The sequence below is a fragment of the Equus quagga genome, chromosome 16 (assembly GCF_021613505.1).
Source record: "Equus quagga isolate Etosha38 chromosome 16, UCLA_HA_Equagga_1.0, whole genome shotgun sequence".
In the NCBI taxonomy this organism is placed as follows: Eukaryota; Metazoa; Chordata; class Mammalia; order Perissodactyla; family Equidae; genus Equus; species Equus quagga.
This window is the reverse complement of record NC_060282.1, coordinates 34,401,410-34,426,947: the sequence shown is the minus strand read 5'-3', so window position 1 is coordinate 34,426,947 and position 25,538 is coordinate 34,401,410. Positions and strand designations below refer to the sequence as shown.

The 25,538-nt window shown below is 34.4% G+C and overlaps 1 protein-coding gene across 1 annotated transcript in view; it reads left to right on the top strand.

Moving 5' to 3' along the window:
- Positions 1-25,538, top strand: part of RIMS2 (regulating synaptic membrane exocytosis 2) — a 572,812-nt gene that overhangs the window by 473,708 nt on the left and 73,566 nt on the right. The window contains exon 25 of the mRNA XM_046642144.1: positions 13,301-13,542. Within this exon, the coding sequence (XP_046498100.1) occupies positions 13,301-13,542 (242 nt within the window). The remainder of the gene's footprint in view (positions 1-13,300; positions 13,543-25,538) is intronic.

Here is a 25,538-nt window from a genome sequence, read left to right as displayed (position 1 = left end):
GATATAACCCAATGTTTTAGAAAAAAATCACTCTGGCTGCCTCGTGGAAAATGGAACATGAACAGTTAGGATGGTGTTGCAGTAGAATGGACGCGGGATTTCACAAACTTTATGGGTCCCAAACTGAATTTAATCTTTTTTCTCAAATATATTCCTCTTTCAGTCTTCCTTGTTTCAGTAGAGAGTATAACTATTCACCAAGTTGCTTAAGTTGGAAATCCAAGAGGCACACTTGATTTCTCCCTTTCATTCATCCCAACACCTAATCTATCACTAGATCTTACCGATTCTACCTCTAAAATATATATCTTCCCATCCTGACTTTCTACTCAAGTCCATACTTGTCTATTCTATTGCGTATAATTTCCATATGAGGAGGGATATGAAAAAAGTTGAGGGTATTTAAAAAAGAGTGATTGAAATGATAGACTATAGAATCTAAGTTAGTTAAGTGTAAGTAAAGATGAGGGGTCTGATAATTAGAGAAAAAGGAGGGAATCAGAGTCCTCATAATATTGAAGAGAAAGTATACCTGATTAAATGAGCTTTGAAAGAAAGAAAGCTTGAAAGGAGAAAGAAAGCTTTGTAGCAACTTTCTGAATAAGGTTGGGGTATTATTATCCCCATTTTATGTCATAGGGCAACTGAGGCGCAGACTACTCTGATTACTCAACTACAGCATGAGTAGTGCAGCTACATCTTGAATGTGAGTCTCCTGATTAAATTCAATTGGCTTCCCAGTAGATAATTATTTTTCTTACTAGATATGCAAATTATAGACGTTCTTTGTTCAAGATTAGGAATCATTGCTCTTAACAGAGTGGAAATACTTATGTCCAAATAGGCATTAAAATAGAAAACTAGATTGTTCATTTTAGAGCATGTGTCTGCCTTATCTTTGTAATATTTATTTGCTAAATATTCTTTTACTGCTTTATATTTTCACTTTCAATGTACTTATTTTATATTTTATTTTGAGTGTCAATGGTATTATAGCTATTTTTAGTGTTAAGTTTAATGTTTTCTTAAGAATATCATTTTATTGCCTTTATAAGATTTTTGCATGTCAGTTTTATTCACAGAACACTAAATTCATAATTAATATCAAAAGGAAATGATAATTTGCATAGGAAAATACATCTTATATCAAATATTTTTGTTGGAATCTATCTGTGCCATTTTAAACCTGTTATCCAGAGCAGTGTTGTCTAATAAAAATATAACGTGAGCCACATATGTAAGTTTAAATATTTAAGTAGGTGCATTTAAAAATAAAAGGAACAGATAAAATTAATTTAATATCTTTTTATTTCACCCAATATATCCAAAATATTCTCATTTCAAATTTTAATCTATATAAAAAGATTAATGATATATTTTATTCTTTTTTATGGGGGATGTACAGAGACTTCTAATCCCATGTGTGTATTACATTTACAGTGCATCTCAGTTTGAACGAGGCACATTTCAAGTGTTCATTAGCCACGTGTAGTTAGTACCCATAGTCCTAGACAGTGCAGATCTAGAGACTTCTTCATAAGTATAATGCAACAAAATAAAATAGTCAGACAAAGTTAAGCTCTTTGTCTATTTCTCCTGAGAAAAGCATGGCTTAAGAAACCTTGGCTAGTAAAGATACATATTTATTGAAAAGAAGAAAGAAAGGGTGGTAGTTTTTTTTTTTTTTTTTTAGGTGGTAGACTATCAAATTGGTACAAAGTTCTGGTCTTCTTTTAGTACAGCAATTTGATTGGTAGTCCTGTCTTTTAAATCCATAATTTTTTTTCATTAAACTTTTATGTGGCTACCTGCGAAAAGTATTTATATATGGCATAATCGTGTTCATTTATATAAATCTGACTTTAAATGACTAATGATAAATTGGGTAATTTGATAGTTTCACTGTGTAATAAACTATAACATAATTATTCATGAATATCTGAGGATTTATAATTTTCATTTTTGGAACATAATTTTAAAATGTAAGGTTTTAATCGTGTAGAATTGAATAAATGTTAAATTTACATTTTTAAATTGAAAATTTAGGGTCTCCACTTAATGTCAATTAGTAGCATTATTGGTTTCAGCATTTTAAATCAAAATCTTATTATAAAATAAATATTCAGTACAATATAAAACAATATCAACACATATGCTTTTTATATGCTTATAATTGAATACTGTTAGAAATATCAAGGTGAAGAAAAATACCTTGTATTTGTATTCGCATTTGTACATGAAATTCATTATTCACTCATTCAAACATGAGTTTAAGAGAAGTGGCAGATTATGTTCATTAAAGAAAAGAACTAATAATAGATAAATATTCATGAAGGCAGAAGTAGCCTATAAATGTACTAGAAGAGAATGTTTGAGACATGACATTTACAATTTGCTTAAGTTCTATTTATCTTTGTTATTTCATTATAATGAATAGATATTTTTTATCTTCATTATTTTCCAGCCTTTGGCATCTCAAAATTCATTTGAAAATGGAAATGTGTTAGTTTCATAAAGTGGCTAACTGTAATAGAAAGTAATAATATCCTTGAATTAATTTTTGCTGTTAGTTTTCAACACAAACTTGAGAAAATAATACCTTAATGTTTCATGTGAACACTTCTGCCACAACTGTGCCCAGGTTACTGTGGCGATTCCTTTGTGATGACCCCTTCATCGTCTATCGTTATGTTTCTAATCTCACTGAGCATTTTTATCCAATCTTAATAACACTTAGCTTAGATCAATAATACAGCACCTAAATTGGCGTTCTTTCTAGGCAAAAAGACCCTTATGGGAAAGTCTGAGTTTTCGAGTTTGGGAGTGTTTTCAGGAGGATAATCTGCAGAATAAAGGGAATTTCCCATTTTAATCATTATTTACCAACAAACAGAAGAGTAAGTTTATTCTCATGGATCGTGTGTAGCATTTCGTTTAGTGCCAAAATCGTATAACCTTTCATTCAGTGCCAACCATAGGGTGTCACATTTTATAGATAATAAATGTCTATTAATTTGAATTCACTTGTATATGTGTTATGAATTATTAATCATCTGTGTAACAAGATCATTTTATAAATATTTTCATTGAAATACATCTTTTCAAGTTTGAAATGACTGAAGGTATAGGAATTATTTACCTATATGAAATCTGAGAAACCATTTTCTTTGAGGCCACACAACTTCTCTGTTTATGTAAAACAGCTGCTTCTTTAAATAAATCCAGCAAATTTAATTTTCTATTCTTAGTAAAGCCTCAATATCCCCATGTAATTGTAAACATATAATAATTAGAGTTAACATATCTTAACTGTAGTTTAGACATTGTGCTAAATGCTGTATATATGTTATTTACTATATCCTCATCAAAACATTTTGAGAGAATTATTATTTTTGTTAATTAACTCATCTATTCAACAAATATTTACTGAACGCTTACCATGTGGCAGGCATTGTTTTAAAACCTGGGATTTAGCAGGTAAAGTCCTTGCCCCATGCAGCTGAAAGGTTTATAATAAATAGATGACAAAACTAAAGCTCAGAACAGGTTAAGAAATGTGTTCAAGATCATGCACTATTAAATGATAGAGAGGAGAGAAACCCTTGTGTGACTGACTTTGAACCTAAACTTAGGTTTCACCTCTTGAAAAAATTACTGGGTTTGTTGCCTTGAATAGATCATACAATCTTGTTAAACTACATATCTACCTATGAATCAAGTATACAGCTTTTTCCATAAGAGACTATGCCCTAAGCTTAAGAGAATCTGAAAAGTAGAATTACCTCATTACCCTAACATGAAGAATTAGGACCATTTCAAATCTAATTTGTTTCTCTTTGAAGCATGTTGATCAGTAACTCTTAAAATACCTTTTTTGGGGCAAACAAAATGTAAAAAAACCTATGAAATCATTTTGTTGATTACTCTAACCAAAGGAAATAAAGAATGTTGATACTTAGAGAAGCATAATTTTATTCTCAACATTCCCACTGTATATTTTTCTTTCTTTGTTTGTTTAATGAAGCCAAAGCTACAATACCTAATGCCTCACATTTATCTTAGAAATTCTGAATGTTAGGGAAAGCATACTTGAGTTCCAGAAAAATCTGTCAATGCTTCTTTTTTGTATATTGCATGATTTTATCATGTTGTTCTTTATATCTCAGATTTATATTAATCGTAAGAAAATTCCAAAAACCAGGCATATAGACTAAAAAAGGGTTTACCTAACTTCCCTATTTCAGCTCCAATTCCAGTGGACTTCCTAACCTTTAAAGAGTAGCATTGTGCATGCTGAGGCATCATTCCAGAGCAGAAATTCACGATCTCTGCAGGACTGATTGACTTAGAATCTGAGAAGAAAAAAAAAGTTTAGATTTCTAACAAGCTGAAGGCCTTCCTTAAGTGGTTCCAAGGAAGATTCAGTTTATATGACCAAGGGCGTCTTGTCAAAGTATTACTGTCATTATAATCATTGAAGGAGGTTATACTCTTTCTGTTCACGGTGATTTCTGAGTTACATATAAAACAAAGTTATACTTGGGTAATGATGACTAGAACATTGTCTACTGCACAATACAAGCTAAGCAAATGTTATAAATTAAATCAGATATTTGCATGTTTTTACATGAAAGAATAATAGCATTTTATTTAGGGGTGACTAAATGGATAATCTTTGGAAGTTTAATACATTGAATTTATTAATATTAGATTTAATCAAAAAGAAATTACCAGTATTCATACAGTGAGGCAAGGAAAGTATATTTTAACAAAGAATAAGGGATTAGCTGTTATAAAAAGCATTTTGTTTTCCACTTGAGATGCCTAAATTCAATTTAAAATATGCACGTTTAAGTCTTAACCTAGAAACCATGCTATACTTTACAAAGTAATTTACGCAGTAAAGTTTCCTGGGAGTTTTGCTTCAGAGCCCCTCTAATTTATTATTTTGCTTTTCTAAGTTTATTAACTAGGACTATCAACAATTGCCCTTGACAAGAAGTACAGTCTTTTGTACACATATACATATATACACCTACTGTTCTGTGTTCTCTATCATGGTCAGTCAGGTACAGCCACAAGAAGAGATACAGCAGGGAATTGAGAAAACAAAGCTTCTTACTGTAATAGGTCCCAGAAAATAGGAGGCGCACAACTCCACACAGGGCCACATGGGAAAGCAACAGTTAGGTCAGGAGGCAGAAGGGGCAGGAGGAAGGGCAAAGTCTGGACCAGAGCCTTTACGGGGGCCTAAAAGACAAGATAGGGCATAGCAAATGGTTTAAGTTTGGCTAGTTTGAATAATTCCTGGGGGCTAGGCTTTGGGCTATAGGCATGATCTCTGGTTGCCTGGTTACCAAGCCCTCTGAAGATTCAGGACAGGGAAAATGGTGGCTTGGTGTGAATGGGCCAAATGGAGATAGGGTTCTGGATTGGTTAATTTGCATATCAAAGGCTTGCTCCCACTGAGCCCTTGCTATCCGAGAATTGGCTAGCCTAGGAGGGGCAGTCTCTCCCCAGTCAGGAAGGTTTTTAAGATGTCAAAACATCATAATATACTGAAAATAAAACCAGAAACAATACACATACATACACATGCATATACACACATATAGTTTTTAGACATTAATTTTTAATGCCCGCTAAAACTGAATTAAGAAATATAAAAAACTCCTCATTTGGAGCTTTGTTGTTTAAATATTTTCAAATGTCTGTAATCATTGGCCTGTCAGTGTGTGCTATTGATGGAAAGACCCTTTCTTGGTTTTTATTTCTGAAGCCAGAGCCCTAATTTTCTCCCAGTCAGGCAAAGGACCTGATAACTGATACAGTGCTGTGTCAGAAAGCACAGTGTGCTCTTCTTCTTCACTGACATTTCCAGATCCTATGGCCCAGTCTCTTGAACCTGGCTGTCTGTTAAAGAGGATTGATGGAAAACAATGGCTGTCTTTTCCAGTAAGAAAGACTTTACTAGAGCAATGATGCAAAGCTCACTAAGAAGAATAATGTCACATACTGCCACAAATTCCAGGAACTTGGAACAGTGGGAGTTAATTCTGGTGCCCTACAGATCATTTTACCTGACTCTAACAGATGGTAAGAAAGATAAAAGGACAGGAAACTACTTCTCTTTGCTTAGTTATTGTCAGGCAAATATAAGGAAAACATACAACATCAATCAAAGCATCTTTGTTTCCAAATATAGAGGGATAATGTATGAATAATATATATTTGACCTCTTGGAAAAAAATTCTAGAATGAGTTTTTGGTGTTTTTCAGTCTCGTGAGGCTCCAGAAATTCTGGTAGATTCATCTACATGACTTTTAAAAATTGATTTTAATTAAATTGGGAGTTGTATAGAAAATTAATAGATTTCATCAAGATATATAAGTTTAAAGCATATTCTCAGTCTCTGAAATGATGTGATTACACAAAAACAGATTTCTTAAATTTGAATTTGATTTGTAATCAAGTTTTCGAAAACATCAATGTCTACTGTTTTCCAAAATATGGGACTAATTTGTTTTGTACTTTATAGCCTGAGGAATTAATATCCTTAATATACACCCATTTGTACATTTTTTATACATTTTGAAACATAACATCTAGTGATTTTATAGGGGCAAAAGTTACAGCCCAAGAATATTTTCGTATTATATGATTTTATATGGATAAGTTATAGTCCAAGAATATTTTCGTATTATGGTTTAGGTTTCAGTATTATTTTTGGAGGCATAATATGAATTTTTATGTAGTGTAATCATTTCAATAGTGCAGAATATTCATCACTTATTAAGTAATCTACAAGCTTGGTACGCTGATTATAGAGTAGGATGATGAGCAAGGATAAATCAAAGCTCTCTGTTTATTTTTTTATTTTCACAAAATCTTAACTATTAGTGTTCCTTTGATATTAGTAAGAATGGTAACAATTTAAATTGATCCTGGGAGTTACAGGCCAGTAAGCATACCTTCTGATAATTTGTTGTAGCCCTTTTTATGTTATTGGAAATACTGTATAATCATAGTAAAATCAGAGCGAACTGAAATGGAAATGAGTTAGGGGGAAGTCTGTTCCTGTCTAAAATATTTGCATATAGAAATAATCAGGTTTAGTTGGAGAGTGCAGATGAAACAATAGAAAAATTTAAGGGGATTATGCACACATTGTATTCCTGGGTTACAATTATGGAGTTTATTCTGGAAACTTGTGGAAGGAAAGATGATATTGCTTAAAAATCATATATTGAAGAAAAGTGTGGGGAACAATAGACAAAGCTGGATTAAAATGAAAGAGAAAAAGAACCATGAAAATTGAAGGAATTAATCTTTTAAAATAATCTAGCAGAAGTATTATATTTTTAAAAATTTGGAGGTAAAATTACCTTAATGATCTCTAACCTCCTCATATGCTTGATTAGGAAAATGAGACCCAATGAGGAAAAGAAACTTTTCTGGTAAACCGTGAGCAAAGTAGTTTTGGATCTAGAAATTGTGATAAGCTGGTGGAATTTTAGGCATTGGCAAACTGTTGGGAAAGGAATTTTGGAGATTACAGGCCTTCCTGGAGCTCCTTAAAGGATCTTAACTAAGCGGTGATGTCCTCTGTAACCACTGAGGCACTGCTTCCAACCAGAGATCCAAGGCCTAAGAACCTAAACATGGCTTCATTACTAATGGCTATAATCAAGGAAGATGTTTCTGACTAAAAAGATTTTGTTAGTTAAATATCTCTCCTTAACTCTTGACATCAACTTTGTGGCATAGACGCACATCCTCCAATACATTTAGATACTACGCTAATACATTATAGTATATTGATAGAATGTATTTGTATACAGTACCTGCAATAATGTTAAAAATACTAAATTTTGAATTTCTGTCATCTCCAGAAATCAAAGAATTAGCCTGAGAAGCTCAGTTTTTACATACTCTTCAGAAAGAGATGTTTTGTTGAATGTTTAGCTTAGAGTTTCTTGACATTAGAGTTGGTCATTGGAATTTCAATTATAAACTAAGACCATGTTCTTATGCAGCCATATTTTCATATCACCATCTTTGTGGGGATAGATGTTCAATAAATGTTAGTTGAATTAATGATTGGTACTTTACTAGCCTAAAACTGTAGGTGGTCATTTGAGCAAGTAAAATAAAGCTTATTAAATCATAAATTAGGATAATAATATTTTCAGGTTTTCATTTTAGGAAAAGAAGAGTATTTAATATAGAGAAATTTTTTAATTAGGGAAACTTTAGACAGAAAACAGTTTGTTATCCCCCCTCCCCATCCACAAGGAATATACCAGAATTCAAGAAATCATACTCTAAAATCCAGATGTCTGCCCAACGACTGGCAACTGGTACAAGCAAGTATGAGTTTTCATAGTGATAGATATTTGGTTAGCTCTTGGCACCTGTCTACAGGAACACAACAGTGGGAAGGAAAAGGAATAAAGCCTTTCAAGGTGCCATAATGTTTGGGAGCTTGGCCAATCTCACTGGGTTTTTTTCTACTCTGCCATTGTTGCTATTGTCTTCCAACTCTTGAGCCCTACAGGCCCTTTCTAGCACCACTTCTTAGCCCAAGATGTTATAAATACTTGCACTCCTAGAATTATTTCCATCTACTTCCTATCCTTAAGTGTCTTTTCTGTTCCTGGGCTGCAGTCCCATATCCCATACTCCATTGTATTAGCTGCTGGGCCCTCTATATCTCTATCCACAAAATCCTGAATCACCCCAATCTCTAATTTCTTGGGTAAATTCTCTCCTAACCACCTTCCCAGCTCTCAATATGATGAAATATTTGTTTTGACATTGCTGTATATTTTTTTTACAATGCTGCTTTTATGCCCATGATCTCACAAACTCAGAATTTGTCTTTGTCCTGTGTTTGCTATTTTTCTCAAGAGCCAGACACTTAGCTCTATTTATTCAAACCTATCAATTGATGCTTTGGGCCCTATGGCCTACAGACCTCATTTAATTTAATCACATGCTCCTATAACCTCTGATGTGCTATTTAAGTCTTTAGGGGAATATTTACAAATATATCACTTGCTTTTCATTACCTTTCTCCTAACGATCGGCCTAGATTTGCCTTTTTAAAAATCTTTCAGTATACAACTTTCAACAACTATGATTATGTCATAAAATAGATCACTTGCATTGGCAATTTTACATATTTTACTTTGAGAATACTAAGTATATAGTTTTTCAAAAGCCAAAAATTAGAAAACATGTGTAAAACAATATTTAGAAATGTAGAAACACTATGTCTCTCTCTTTCTGGAACTGAACATCCTATATCAACACCCAATATTATTGTGTAGTAATCTCTTCAGTTTAGCTTGAAAGCCGTGCTACCTTTAGCCAGTGGAATGAATTATGTGGATTGAATAATTTGAGCTATGTAAAAGAAAAAAGAATGTTAGACTTTGATTGCTCTTTTCATTTGTCTGTTTTAAATTTTTTTGTTGTTGTTATTGACAATACCTTTTTTGTTCATTTTGGAAAAAACAAAATAGAAAAAAACACATTTTTAAAAAACATAATGACCAACCAGAGAAAATTAAAACTACTTTTAGCACACTTTTCACAGCATATCCTTCTAGATCCTTTGCTCTGTGCATTTATACTTTTTTCCCTAAGATCATAAACTTTCTGAACATATTTTATTTTTCTTCATATTCCCTTTATTCTCCTCTTATGCAGGTGACTGGTAGGTCACCTCATGAATCCAGGTTTCCCAAACTACCTAGTTTAGTGAGAGATGTTTCTGATGTTTCTCTATTTCTTTTTATACGAATTTCTTTCATTTTTGTTTTTTTTTTCTGTTTGTGCCGCTGGATAGCCTCTGGGATTTGAATTTTTCTGTGTCCCCTAGTAGTAGGGTAAATCCATATTTGTTATGTGTGTAGCCAAAGCTATGCTGTAAATGTCTGCTTCCTCCCATCCTTCCCTCCATATCAGGAACATATTTTATGTCAATAAATATTTATTTACAGCAGCATTTTCAAAAGTACATTCTATTTTATTGATGAACTTAACTTAGGTAAACACCCTCTACTGTTGGGCATTTATGAGGTTTTTCCCGTGTGTGTGTGTTTTGCTATTATAATAAAATCTGCAATAAATATAATTCTTGCTAAATTTGTACACATTGCTAAGTTTTCCCTTAGGATGAATCCTAAAAGTAGAATTAATAGGTTAAAAGGTAGGCTTGCTTTTTTTTAAGACTTTGATACATCTTGCCAAATTACCCTTCAGAAATCTAGCACTGAGACCCCCACAAGCAATATTGGAAACTTACCATATTCTCAGGCTCTTACAAATTTTCTCTTTTAATGTAATTGATAATGTGATGGGTCTTTGCTTTCTAACCACACTGAGCATTCCAAATGATCGCCCATGTTTACAGAGTCTTTACTACAATGTATTCCATAAATCAAGAGTCACAAAACTTTAAAATTCTTGGTTGATGGTTGGTTTGCTTGCAACATTATGTGCTTGTAGTTTTAGGCGACGTGCAGTGAGGAAAGTAAGGGAAACTAGTGGTGATACCCTAGCCTCAGTCTCCCACCCTCCAAACACAGCACTCGAGGGCAACTATTATAAACTAACTCCTGCTGATCTCTAGGTTTCAAGGAGATGAAAAGTAGATCCACCTAACAAAATTTTTAATAACACTTTTTGTAGATAATGCGTTATCAAAGTTGTTAAGTTGAAGAGAAGTATACTTCTTTAAAACCAAATAGTAATTAAAATATTTATCTACTAACTGATTTGTCAGTTCCAGTTAATATTCATTGTATCCTGCTTGATTTTGGCCAGGTTCTTTATGGCCTTTTTAGCCAACCAAGAAAATTAAAATTCAAAAGTCACAAGGCACAATAAGCAATATTTTGTGAGTATATCTTTGACGTCCTTGGTAGGTAATTGATTAGGTAGTTCTTTTAGAAAAGTGTATGTTTGGGGTAAAAATTCCTACATAGCAGGAGCACTAGGTTACTGTGACTATGGAACATATGTTATTATTTTCAAAGCCTTAGTCTTAACCAAACTGTGACTTTTCTAGGCTATGCCATGCCTTTTCTGATAGTAGCATACTGTGAAAATCATGTGTTGCATTTCTGTGTTTATTTGCCCAGAATCCATGGAACAAGAGATATCTAGAGGAGGAAAACATTTAGTAGTTAAAGAAGAAGACCTTATAGATATTCCAGTTCAAGAAGTTAATGGATGCTTAATGGATGATAATGATGGTGGTGGTGATAATAACAAGGAAAAAGAGGAAGAGAATAATTTTGGGGGCTCTTATGTGTCTGGCATTCTGCTTAATGCTTTAGTTATGTTTTCTCATTTATTAAATGAGGAAACTAAATACCTGAAAGGGAAACAACTCTCCCAAGATCAGTCAGTAAAACTGAAGATCAAACTCAGATTTCCTGACTTTCAGTACAAATCTACTCCTCATTATATAATAGTGACTATATGAAAACCATTTTAGACATTTTAATCTCAAAAATTTCTAATTTAAATTTATAATTACAAATATCATGTGTGTTGGTACGGTTAAGTATTTATATAATGCAGGTTGAAGGGCTTTAACCTCATTTTATCTATTGTGCATATTCCTGAATAATAATTGTTATAATTTCCATTTGTTGAATTTTTACTTTAGATGTATTATCTATATTCTTGAAAATAAGCACGGAAAGTAAAATATTCGCGTTTTGTAAATGAGGAGCCTGAGACTCAGAGTAGAGCAACGAGCTCCTCTAAAGGCAGTCAGTTAAGTAGCAGGAAAGCTGGAATTCAGGCCCATGTCTGTTTGCCACCAAAACTCCGTTTCATTCTATTGTTGTTTATTAAAGAATAGCAAAATCAAACAAGCTTGAAATGATTGACTTGGGGTTTGTAGAAGCATATAGACTTTTCTCTCTGTTCTCTCTCTCTTTTGGCCTGTTTATGCCTCATTTCTTCTTGAAACTAATGTGAGAGAGAAGATAGTACACTTGATTGTGTTTTTAAAAAATTTTACACTGAGCTTTTCCCCTCTTAAATACTTGGAGAAAATATACATACATTAATAAAATTAAGGTGTGGTCCTAGCCTTTTAGCAGATTTTGCTATAGAATAGAGAAAAAAATATTTTTAGGAAGAGATTGAATTAGAGATAAGAGATCACCTCAATAAGTGTTTTCTAATTCTCATCCTTTAAATGATATATAAATATATTTCTGACGTTTCTTGATTTCTTTTGTTTCTATAGTTATGTGTTATACACTTCGATTATCAGAACTAAATTAAAACAGAAACTATTACTTTCTAATACTGAGTCAATGCTTGATAATATGTAAGTAGGTCTTCCCATTCCTGCAAAGCAGACTACTTCCTTCACATTCTTGCAGGTTTATAGGGCCAGCTGGATAGCCTGCTCTGATCTTTCATCCCCTGCTCTACTTCCTACCACCCCCAGTAATTACAGAAAACCCAGGGTCCTTTTCTTTAGTTCCTCCCATTTGCAGTGTTAGTCTAGCGGCAGCTCATCAGCCCACGTGCTTCATTGACTCAGTGATTGCTTTCTGATAATATTGTCTAGACAACTGATAATCACTTTTCTTTCTTTCACATGAATACAAGTCGGAAATCTTTCTTTTCTTTATTTTTGTAATAGAGGCTTATATCAATAAACATAAAATTATGTAAAGTAAAATAAATTATTTTTAATTCAAAGCTAAAGGAAACATCAATCCCTGCTAGAAAATTTAACTATTATTAGATAAATCTTATTAGGTTTTCCATAAAATGAAAAAAAAAACATTTTAAAGGGCCATTCTTAGCAATGGATCCTGTAATTTTTGCCATTTTTTCTAAAATTTTCCCACTCATCTAATTTATTTTGGAAGGCAAAGCCAATTAGAGAAGAATGCTTTTGAGAACTTCTTCCATATGTTATGTGGCTGCCTTAAAGCATATTTGCACTTGCAGGACAGCGTATTTTCTTAAATGAGCCCGCTGATATTTTGTGGGTTTTTTTTTCCCTATGGCCATGTAATCTAGTGTCCTCTTTGACGCCAGAAATGAAATTATGTCTGATTTCCCATAGTTGCATTAAAATTGGCCCTGAATAGTAAAGCCCATTCAAGACCATGGTATTTGAAAATTTTTAAATTCTAAAACTATGTCCTGTAAATGATATAATTTAATTATACTCCAGATGTTTCATCTAAAATACCTTTTCTGTCTTTTCCTTTTTACTGTTGCCCTCACTTTTAACGATCCAACGGCCTACAGTGTCTTTACATCCAAAATGCAAAGCAGACAAATGGGCATCTCAGGGAAGAACATGACTAAAAGCACCAGCATCAGCGGAGACATGTGCTCACTTGAGAAGAATGATGGCAGCCAGTCTGACACTGCAGTGGGCGCCTTGGGCTCCAGTGGCAAAAAGCGGCGCTCTAGCATTGGGGCCAAAATGGTAGCTATTGTTGGTCTTTCCCGGAAAAGTCGCAGCGCTTCTCAGCTCAGCCAAACGGGTAGGCATTTTTATGTTACTTTTGAATTCATATTTGAGTTGTAATCAAAGTACATATTTTTTTCTTCTACTCATTTTATTGCAGTAATGTATGGATGACGACATGTTCCAGAGGGAAAGAGGCATTTTAAACTAGTCAACCTTTCTGAAAATATAACGATGACTTTGTTTTTCAGTTATGAATGAACCTGCTTCAAAGTGAACCTTAGCCACTGTTCTTGAAATGCGTTAAATGTCTTTCCTCCTCAGGGAGGAGTTAAGCTGTGGTCTCCCTGCCTACCGGTTGCTGATCCTTGTAAAGGCACTCTGATCTGTGAGATATTTGTTTTGCTTTAGGTTCCTCAAGTCGGAACCAGCCAAATTAATTTTCATGGCCAGCAAGTGTGGTGATGAAGATGACACCTCATATTTTGTGTGAATAATATAGTTCTTTTATTGCTGACAGCCTAATTTCTTTTTCAGTTTGTAAGCAGCGTTTACCAGTAGTATCAATTTTCTCACTGCAGTTTTATTTCCCTGTTAAAACTTCAAGCAACAGTATTCTCCAGCAGCAGGGATGGAGGAATTTTCTGCTGACAGCGAAGATATTCAAAGCTTTACTACTTGAAAATTCAGTTGCTAAATCACATCTGCAAAAAGAAATTAGATACAACTCTCCTACTCAGAAAAGCCGCTGTTAGCAATTAAGAAATTTGTGAGTCAAAGCAATGTCTTTTTTTTCAAATGGGTGTTGGTAATTAAACATTAAATCCCTGGTATCTTGGAAATAATAGCATATCTTCTACTTAAACAAACAAAAGCTATATAATATGGTGTTTCTTTTACAGCAAATAAATTATAGGCAAATGGATTAAATCTCATTTATGTTTGAATACTAGAGTTCTTGTATACAAAAGTCAAGACATAAATCTGCAACACAAAAGAATTTAAGGATATGTTAATTTCTGGACCCGGCTAATCTTGATGTTACAAACTATAGCAGTGATTCCGGAATTTGAGCCTTATATAATAATATTATATTGAAATAGTTATTTGATGGTATTCCTTGTATCCTGCTTGTGAATCCCTATATTTAATGTGGTTATTCTTATAAGAATTTTTCATTTAGTGTTTTAAAATGTTATTTTGCATTTTAACATAGAAGTAGAAATTTGATTTATGGACATAAAGACCATATTTAAATGCTTTTTAAATTACTACTATTTATACATAATTAACTGTGTTGTGCTAGTACAATAAATATTGGCCTTTTCAAATTGAATTTTTTCACTATTTCTCTGGCAGTTAGAAATTTTATTGCATTTTTCTCTTTAAAACTTTTATAAACATCTGTAAACCTAAAACTGCTCTAAAAGTAAAGTTTATTAATTAAAAAAATTAATAACTTAAAACACATGATTAAGACTACAAGTTAGAGAATATGTAGTGTTAAACTAAATAATTATCTCCATTCATTCAGGGCTTTTTGGTAAATATTGAGCACTTACTACATGCCAGGCACATGGAGAACAAAGATGAATAAGAAATCATTTATGACGTGAGTTGCATATAATGTAGTAGAAGATAGATACTTAAACAGATTGCCTCAAGATCATATGTCAGTGGTAAAACCAGAATTACATAGAAAGTGTGCTGGATGCTCAGAGGAAGGCCACTTGACTCAACCTGGAATTCAGGAATGAATACCTGGAGAAGATTGTACCTGAACTAAGGTCTGAAAGAAGAGTAATTGCTAACCAGGTAAAGGACGGTTAGAAATGTGTTCCAGATAGGAACGGTAATGACCAAAGGCATGGAGGCACACTTTGTACAGGAACGGTAGGCAGTTAGTTGCAATTTTAACAAAATGTTAGAGTGAATGTGGCCAGAGATGAGGCTGATAGATAAGTTGAGACCAGATCATGGAGAGTCCTGTAGATCATATTAATTTATAGGTGATAGGAAGTGTTAAAAGGTTTTCAGTAGAGGACTGATATGATCAGATTTGTATAAAATATAATTTGTAGGACATTCAGGCTGCCATTTATTTATCTAACAAATATGTTTGGAGTGTCTACCATATGCCAGGGACTATCCTAAAGAAAACACGAACAAGACAAGAGATCCTTCTCTTAGAGCTTGTGTTCTAGTGGGGCTGCAATAAAGTCATCAGCCTAAGTCAGCATCTGGTAAAGAACATTTTGGGATAAATTAGCAGAGTAGCACAATAATTCAGACAAGAAATAAGAACTTGAGGGGCTGGCCCCGTGGCCGAGTGGTTAAGTTCGCGCGCTCCGCTGCAGGCGGCCCAGTGTTTCGTCGGTTTGAATCCTGGACGCGGACATGGCACTGCTCATCAAACCACGCTGAGGCAGCGTCCCACATGCCACAACTAGAAGGACCCACAACGAAGAATATACAACTATGTACTGGGGGGCTTTGGGGAGAAAAAGGAAAAATAAAATCTTTAAAAAAAAAAAAAAGAAATAAGAACTTGAATTAAGTCAATTGTAGTAAAGATAGAGAGAAAGTGATAGATTCAGGGAATTTTTACAGAGCAAAATTAGTAGTCAGTCATAATGATTTAGTGACTGGTTGGATATGGAGAGTTGAAGGGGTGAGGATTCCAGGATGATTTCTGTAATTCTGGCTTACATCAGTGGTGGGTGGTTGTAGTGCTATTAATGGATATTGGAAGTATAGAGGAAGGAGGGAGAGGGATGAGTCCTGAGCCCACGAAGGAGACCAAGAAGGAATGATCCTAAAGACAAGACAAAAACTATGAGGGAATAGTGTCACAGAAGCTAAGATTATAGAAGATTTCAAGAAGAGAATGATCAATATTTCTCAATGATCAATTTCATATCTTTACAGCTTTGGCATGAATATCCCATATATCTTTCTTTGATAATATTTTTATTAAAAAAGTATAGATCTGTTGACCATACACAGTGATTCTGTAACAACATTGATTTAGTTTTCATGTATAAGTGGTTACAGATTTCTCTCTTCAAAAACATTGTGATGTTGGCAAATTTAAAAGTGTAGCTTTGTTCCTTAGTATATCATATAGCTCCTTCCTGTATATATAGCATAGCAGGAAATAAAGTATTCCTTTTTGTCATTTTCATTAATGTTCAGTGACATTATAATACTTAAAATTCTAATCATTCTTAAATTGTGCAATTATTCCTACCTATTTACCCAATAGCTTTTATCTATTGACAATGGAATTCAGAGTATCTCTCATTTTAAAGCCTAAGTTTAACTGTAAAATAACCAACAGTGATTGTTTTGCAATTACTGGACTCCAAACCTTCAATGCGTTTCAGAATTCTGTATTTGTGTGCATATGTGTATGTGTTTCAAGTAAGATTTTTATGTTTTCTTTTCTTAAGAAAAGAATTCAATCACAAGTTCCAACAGTATTTAAAACTGAAATCCTCAAATTTAATATCTAAACTATTTGATCGTATGATAACATTATCTAAAGTAATGAACTCATTTCATGATGGTGGATCTACAATAGATTCTTTGTTTAGACATAAATATATAGGATGTATTGAGTAACTTACCTAAAACCAAGAAATACATTTTTAATTAGCATGTTTGCATTTTCAAAGATTCACTTAGTTTTCTCTTGATTTTCCTGACCTCTAATGGAGATCTTCATGTAATTAAGTTACAGAGTTATCATTTAATGAATGATGTAATATAATGTTTTCAATTTTTAAGATGGAATTTATCATTGTAAAAATAAATATCATTGCACCAATATGGATTTCAAGTCCAGACAAGACTGCTAACTTGCCTTTTGAAGAATAGGAAACTGAGCAAAATGAAATCTTTCTAAAGAATAGTGAAATTATTCTGGATGATATAATAGCAATCATATGTAAACAATAACTGGCCAAGGGGAAACCACTTATAAAGGTGCCTTGGCCAATACACATGGTAGCTGAGTTACATATCTTTTCTTCTGCCATGCTGTTTTATGTGCTTCTTTTTCTATTGATTGGAAACTCACCTTTAAAGTCACTGTTTCTAAAGATTAAGAATGACTAGGCATCATAACTAGTAGAAAGCATATAGAGAGAATAAGGAGACTTGGAGTCTATTGCTTGCTCTGGGTTATGTAAGATATCAACTATAGCCTCTTTAAAGATCTGCCCAACATATCTGAGTCGCAGAGAGTTCATCTGACAGATGGAATTAACACCTGCTGTCCTAAAAGGATTTCTAAAAAGATAATATTAAAAAACATATAAGAAAGTGCTTTGAAAACTTTAAAATCACTTTATAGATGTAAGACATCAATGGCCAATTCAGCCTTGGGGTGGAACCAAGAATTCTATTTTAAACATATTTATGTTGAGATGCCTATTGGACATCTAAGTGTTATATGGTTAATTGAATACAAGTCTGGCGCCTAGTGAGTTAAGATGAAGGATGTAATTTGGGAGTAATCAGCAGGTAGTATTTAAAGCCATGGCATTTTACTTAGGGTAAGGCCTTGGATAAGATTCCTTAGGGTAACTTGAATCAAGAAGAAAACTAAAGACTGAGCCCTGGGATACTCCAACATTTAGAAGTCAGGAAGAGAATCCATCAAAGGAAACTTAAGAGAGAGCAGCCATTAAAGAAAAAGAAAAGAAGAATATGGTATCTTGGAAACCAAATGAAGAAATTATTTTAAGAAAGATAATCAGCTGCATCAAGTGCTTCTGATGGGTCAAGTTAAGAAGAATTGACCATGGGATTTGACAAAGTGGAGGAATTTGGTAAACTTTGGCAAAACTTGCAGTGATGGACAAAGCCTGATTGGAGTAGATTAAAGAAAATGGGAGGTGAAGTAGAGTCAGTGAGAATAAATTTCAAGAATAAACATAAGAACACAATATTTATTGAGCACCTTTTATGTGCTAGGCACAATTCTAAGCACTTTACATGTAAATTATTTAAATCTCACAACAATGTTATGAAGCAAGCATTAATTACTGTTATCCTCATTTTACAGATAAGTAAACCAAAGTAGAAAGAGTGTGATTAAGTTCCCCAAGTTTATCCAGCTAGTAAGGGTAGAAGTCTGGATTTGAATCCAGGCAGGATGGATCTAGAGACTTCACTCTAAATTATCGTGTTGTAGTCTAGACCAGCACTGTCAAATAGAACCTTTGGCAATGATGGCAACATTCTACATCTGTGCTCTCCAGTTCGATTTGATAGCACTAGCCACATGTGGCTATTGAGCACTTGAAATGTGGCTAGTGTGACTGAGTAACTGAATTTTTAATTTTTTTACATTTTTAATTAAATTAATTTAAATTTAAATAAGCACATATGACTAGTGACTAGTGTGTTCTACAGTACAGATAAAAACTCTTTCTAGGATTTCTGATAAAATACTAAATAAAGAAGGGGCCGACGTGGTGGCACAGTGGTTAAGTTCGCACGTTCTGCTTCTCGGTGGCCCGGGGTTCGCCGGTTCAGATCCCGGGTGCAGACATGGCACTGCTTGGCACGCCATGCTGTGTAGGTGTCCCACATATAAAGTAGAGGAGGATGGGCACGGGTGTTAGCTCAGTGCCAGCATGCCTCAGAAAAAAGAGGAGGATTGGCAGTAGTTAGCTCAGGGCCAATCTTCCTCAAAAAAAAAAAAAAAACTAATAAAGAAATAAGACTGTAACTTGGGGGAGATGGAATCAAATAAGAGTTTTTAGGGTTTTTTAATGAGAAGTGTGATACTTGTGGGAACAACTGAATAGGTGAAAGAGCTTTGGATCCAGAGCTTAACTGGAGATCTGCTGAGCGACCTGTGGTCACTCAGGAATCTATGCTCTTTTCATCTTGTAATAATTTCTAAGCTCACACAGTACTTTACATTTAAGCTGTTTATAACACTTAGTAACTGTAATCATTTATTTATTTGTCAAGCTCCTGGCTACAGTCTTTCTTATTTCTCCTTCTCAATGTCTGGTATAGTTTCAAATGTGGTGATCCTCAATGAAAGGCCCGTGTACTCCTCGGGGTGCATGATTAAGTTTCCTGGAGAATGGAAAGAAAATGGTAGAACTAATTTTTAGTTTTTAATCTAAAAGACAAAAAGAAATGAAGCATTACTAACATTAATCTATGGCGTTACTCTGGTGTTCTCAGCTGGTCTGATGTCAGATGGTCGTGTGTTACCTGCCTTTCTGGAGGTATTAGTCACTTTAGGTCACCATCAGAAAATGGGCAAGTGGCTTAAAAAGATTCCTGCAATGAAACTGTGGATCGAGAGTAATACTAATACTGCAATCACACAGAAAAGGTCACCTGAAACCTGTACTCCTAGTCAACCTCCTCATCAGCACTGATGAAGCCCATACAGTGGCTCTCTAAGATCTGACGAGAAGCTCACCAAAAAGTTCCAAGTTATCAGGAAGATTAATAAAATGTAGATTTACACCCACTATTGTTAACAGTGAACATTACCTTGCGTTTATACTTTATATTGTCTATAGTGTGTCTTTGTGATGTTTCTTTTTCAACTATAACATCATTAAAACTAAGTATGAGAAAACTGGATTTGAAAGCAGACCTTCAGGAGCTCTATTTATTAGCTAACATAATGCCAGCGCCTATAATGTATAAACTTTGAAAACTTTAATGCGGAAGTTTGTTTACTGAGCAAATATCAGTCCAGTGCAGTTCTTCTCAGTGGCCTTCCCTGTGGAAGGTTTGAAGCTCTGTTCATCTGTGGCTTTACCCTCTTCGAGGGCCTTGGAGCCTTCTCTATCCAGCCAGCACGTGGAAAGTTGTTATGGGCAAGAATTGGAGATAGTAAAGTCACTTCTGCTTACATTTCACTGGCTACAGCTCAGTCACAAGGCTGATGCTGGAAAATAGGAGATTGGGAAATGTAGTCTAGGAGTGCTCAGGAAAAAGAGGAAGAGGAGTGGTGAGCAAACCAATATTTTTGAAAATTATAACACACATTACTTCAAACATTTTTCTTGAGAGCATAGTCTTATTTTACCATTAGGAATAATGATTTGCAAATACTTGTTGCATTTTTATCTTTTAAAATATTTGTATATGTTTTATGTATTATAAAAGTATAGTAGAATATGTGTATCATTTGTAAATAATTTTTTACTGAAATGGAGGCAATATTTTAAAAGATTTAAAACAACTGTTCTAGTATGTAATCCTGAAAGGCTTAAAACCACTGTTCTAGTATGTAATAGTTCTAGGTGAATGTTCACTGAATTCACAGGTCTATTAACAGGGAACTTTGTAATAATGAAGAATAATAGAGATGTTAAGTAGTGGTATTATCTTTTATGTCATTAGACAACTCAAACTAACACTACAGGATATATAACATGTTAAGGATTCTAACAAAGAGTGTGCCTTTAACAGTAAATTTAGGCATATTTCTCACTTTTGAAATTATAATAATGTTTTAGCTCTTACAACACTATCAGCCATTATTAATTGAGTGTATCATTGCGGCCAGCCCAATGGCACCGCAGTTAAGTTCACACGTTCCACTTTGGCGGCCCAGGGTTCCATGGCTTGGATCCTGGGTGAGGACCTACGCACCGCTTATCAAGCCATGCTGTAGCAGGCATCCCACATATAAAAAATAGAGGAAGATGGGCACTGATATTAGCTCAGAGCCAGTCTTCCTCAGCAAAAAGAGGAGGATTGGTGGCAGATGTTAGCTCAGAGCTAATCTTCCTAAAAAAAAAAAAAATTATCATTAGTCATGCCACTGTTGTTTGCTCATAAGTTCAGGTGCTTCAATATTATAGGTGAGATAAACAAAATATTTCTTATAAGTGAAAGCTATTATTAACATATTGTTAACTGTGTTAAAGTACTTCTATAGAAAGCTAGTATCAACAAGTCTCTGAGAAAGACAGTAATTTTATTGTTAATGGAAATCAATTTAATATTTCTTAAATTTGAATTGAATTTCATATTCTTTAAAAACTTCAAAATAGACATAACATAAAATTTAACACCTTAGGGACTGGCCCAGTGGTACAGTGGTTAAGTGCACATGTTCCACTTTGGCGGCCTGGGGTTCACTGGTTCAGATCCCGGGTGCAGACATGGCACCACTTGGCACGCCATGCTGTGGTAGGCATCCTACATATAAAGTAGAGGAAGATGGGCATGGATGTTAGCTCAGGGCCAGTCTTCCTCAGTGAAAAGAGGAGGACTGGCAGTAGTTAGCTCAGGGCTAATCTTCCTCAAAAAAAAAAAATTTTAACACCTTAATCAGTTTTAGGTCTACAGTTCGATGGCACTAAGTACCTTCACATCATTGTGCAATCATCAGCACCCTCCACCTCTAGAACTCCTTTTATCTTGCAAAACTGGAACTCTGTAGCCATGAAACAACAACTCTCCATTTGCCCTTTCCTCCAGCTTCTGGCAACCACTCTTTTATTTTCTGTCTCTGTGAATTTAACTACTCCGGTACCTCATCTAAGTGAAATCTTATAGTATTCGTCATTTTGTGACTGGGTTATTTCACTTATATTAATATCCTTAAGGTTCATATTTGTTGAAACATGTCTTAGAATTTCTTTCCTTTTTAAGGCTGCCTAATATTCTGTTGTGTGTATATATGTATGCCATTTTTTCCTCCATTCATCTGTCATGGACATTTGCATTGCTTTCACCTTTTAGCACTTGTGAAAAATGCTGCTATGAACATGGGTGTACAAGTGTTTTCAAGACCCTGCGTTCAGTTCTTTTGGGCATATACCCACAGTGAAATTGCTGGATCATATGGTAATTCTATTTTTAATTTTTTGAGGAGCTACCATACTGTTTTCTATAGTAGCTGCACCACTTCACACTCCCACCAGGAGTACACAAGAGTTCCAGTTGCTCCACATCCTTGCCAAAATACTTGCTATTTTTTTATAATAGCCATCCAAATGGGTGTGAGGTGGTATCTCATTGTGGTTTAGATTTGCCTTTTCGTAATGATTAGTGATGTTGAGCATCTTTTCATGTGCTTATTGGCTGTTTGTATATCTTCTTTGGAGAAATGTCTATTTGAGTCCTTTGCCCATTCTCTAATTGAGTTGGTTTTTTTTGTTGTTGAATTGAAAAAAAACTTTTTTTTTGGGGGAAAGATTAGCCCTGAGCTAACATCTGCTGCCAATCTTCCCCTTTTTGCTGAGGAAGACTGGCCCTGAGCTAACATCCGTGCCCATCTTCCTCTATTTTATATGTGGGACGCCTACCACAGCATGGCTTTGCCAAGTGATGCCATGTCCACACCTGGGATCTGAACCGGTGAACCCCAGGCCGCCGAAGCAGAACGTGTGCACTTAACCACTGCACCACCGGGCCGGCCCCTGAAGAAACTTTTTTTATAATAGAAAATAGAAGCTTGTTTTTCAGATTCTTAAGGGTCATCTGTGTATTAATAGCATGTCATGTTATTATTTATTTGTATTTGTCTGAATCTCATTAGATTATAAAGTTCTTGAGGGGAGGTACTATATCACGTTCATTTTAATGTCTCTGGTACCTAAGATAATAGTTGATATCTACTAAATACTCAATGTTTGTTAGAAGGAATGAATGAATGAATGAACAATTCAATTTGTCTCTGATATAGACAAGATAACTTAAAACTGTGTTCCTGAAGATGTTAAACTGGTACATTGAAGTTTTAAAATCTATAAATTATCTTATAAAAGTATATCAAATATTTATCATCTCATATTCTAGTGTTCTGTTATTACTATTTATAGAAAGAGTAAATAGAACTCTTGAAAGCTATTGCTAAGGAACTATACATTTACATCTAAAATTCAAATTATCTTACATTATCCCATCCCAAACATAAAGATTACACTCATAATCAAATTATTAAAAGTTTGCTAATGAATTCTTATGGTATTTAATCATTTCCTTAAAACACAAACATTACCATGTATTTATTCATCTCATTAAGTAAACATATCAGAAAACTGAGACTCAGAAGTTTCCCGCTGGTCAGATACACTCCAAAGCTGGTGCTCTTTAGGTAACTCCACTGTTGCTAACGGTATGTTTTTATAATTAGTTCGTTTCGTATCATTAAGGGGAAAAAACTTTCTCTTCAAAATAGAAATTTCTAAGGGAACTACTTTTAATTTAATATAGGATTTATTTAATTTGATTGGGCATGATTTTAAGATGTAAATAGCCAAAGGCATTATACATGCTAGTAATCAGTAAAGGCCTAGTAACTGTAAATAACTAAACCACAAAGAGTTTAATTGTAAGCTGAGAAGTACCTACTAAGGAAAAGACTTTTTAATTTCATTAAAATTAAACGCTTAAAGGTTTTTAAGCATCAGAGTATAAACAGAAACACAGTTTTATGTAAAGAACCTTTTTAATGAAATTCTCATATACTCTGAATAGGTATATGGAGCTACTAGATGCTTTTTATTCAATTGAGTCCTGTTCCTGTTGCCTACTAGGAAGACTTCCAAAGAGACAGTAGCAGGTATTTGTTGGAAATTTAATAAAGCCTTAGCTGAGCAGTGTAAAATTCTACTAGGAGTAATGATAGCTCGTTCTTCCAACATATGGGAAAAGGTAGGCATTTTGGCTCACTCTTCCCTTGGGCTTGGAAAGCTGTTTGGTACCGTAGACTTTGTAGAATGGAAAACACTCAGGCAGAATCCATCTTTCCTCTCTGATATTGCTTTAACTGGACAAATCCCTCTAACTTTTTATTCTAAGATGAAGTTTTTTTCTTAACTGACACTTTTATTCACTACCTTATAACATTTTAACATAACATTATATTGTTATTCAGTAAACATTTATTGAATTTCTAATCTGTGACAGACTCCATGGTATGTATTAACTGGGGTCCTGTGTATGGTATTGTAGCTCCAGTGGGAAAGGCAGGTCTTAACAAAGAAATAAAGTAATAATTAGTCAAAGTTACAGAGCTTGCCTTGATGGAGAAGTACCAAGTGGCATGAAAGTGTATCACAGAAGATAGTAACCTAGTCTGGCTTATCTTTCCATCTTCCCCAGTTCTTGTTGGATACTACCACATAACAGGATTTCAACAAATTTTTCTTGAATGGTATAAAATGTTGCATGTGTGTACAGTGCCCTTCTGCCCTTGTGTTTGATTTTTTTTGTCAATCTCTGCATTTATGAATATGGTCCACAAATAATCTCCCTGTGGGGTCAGTGTGTATGTGCATGCATGTGTGTTTTCTGTTAAAAACAGTTGAAAGCCAGATGACCTTTTGAAAGGGATTTAAATCCAATGGTATAGGATCTGAATTTATATACTGTGTATACTATGAGAGAGAGAGGCAATAGATTCTAGTTTAACCTAGATATATGCTTGAAGTTCACATAGTGGGAAAGTGGATCTAGTATACTTTTCTTAGTCATTAAAGCTTGGCATAGACATAAAACTGTAATTTCTGTAGCTTTTAGTCCAAAGAGTGGTTTTGGTTTTGATTTTGTTCTGGTATGTGAGAAATTCATTGCTTTTTTTTTTGTGATTGGCACCTGAGCTAACATCTGTTGCCAATCTTCCTTTTTTTCCTTCTTCTTCTCCTCAAAGCCCCCCAGTACATACTTGTATATTCTAGTTGTAGGTCCTTCTGGTTGTGCTATGTGGGACGCCACCTCGGCACAGCATGATGAGTGGCGCCATGTATGCGCCCAGGATCCTAACCTGGGATACCCCGCCCTGGCCCACCAAAGCAGAGTGCTCGAACTTAACCACTCGGCCACTGGGCCAGCCCTGCAGGAATTCATTGCTTTTTACTTGAAGCTTCATGATTGCTTAGAAAATGAGAGTGGGTCAAAAGCTAATAGAGAAGTATGAGATGAGGTGGGGAAATATTCTGATGAGGAAATTGATGGTGAGGCAGCATGTAATGCAGAAGTTTAAAGAAGAATAGACAGGTGTAGAGACAGGAAAGTAATCACACAAAACCACAGAGACCCTGCAGGGGGCTGTGCTCATACCTGAAGCAT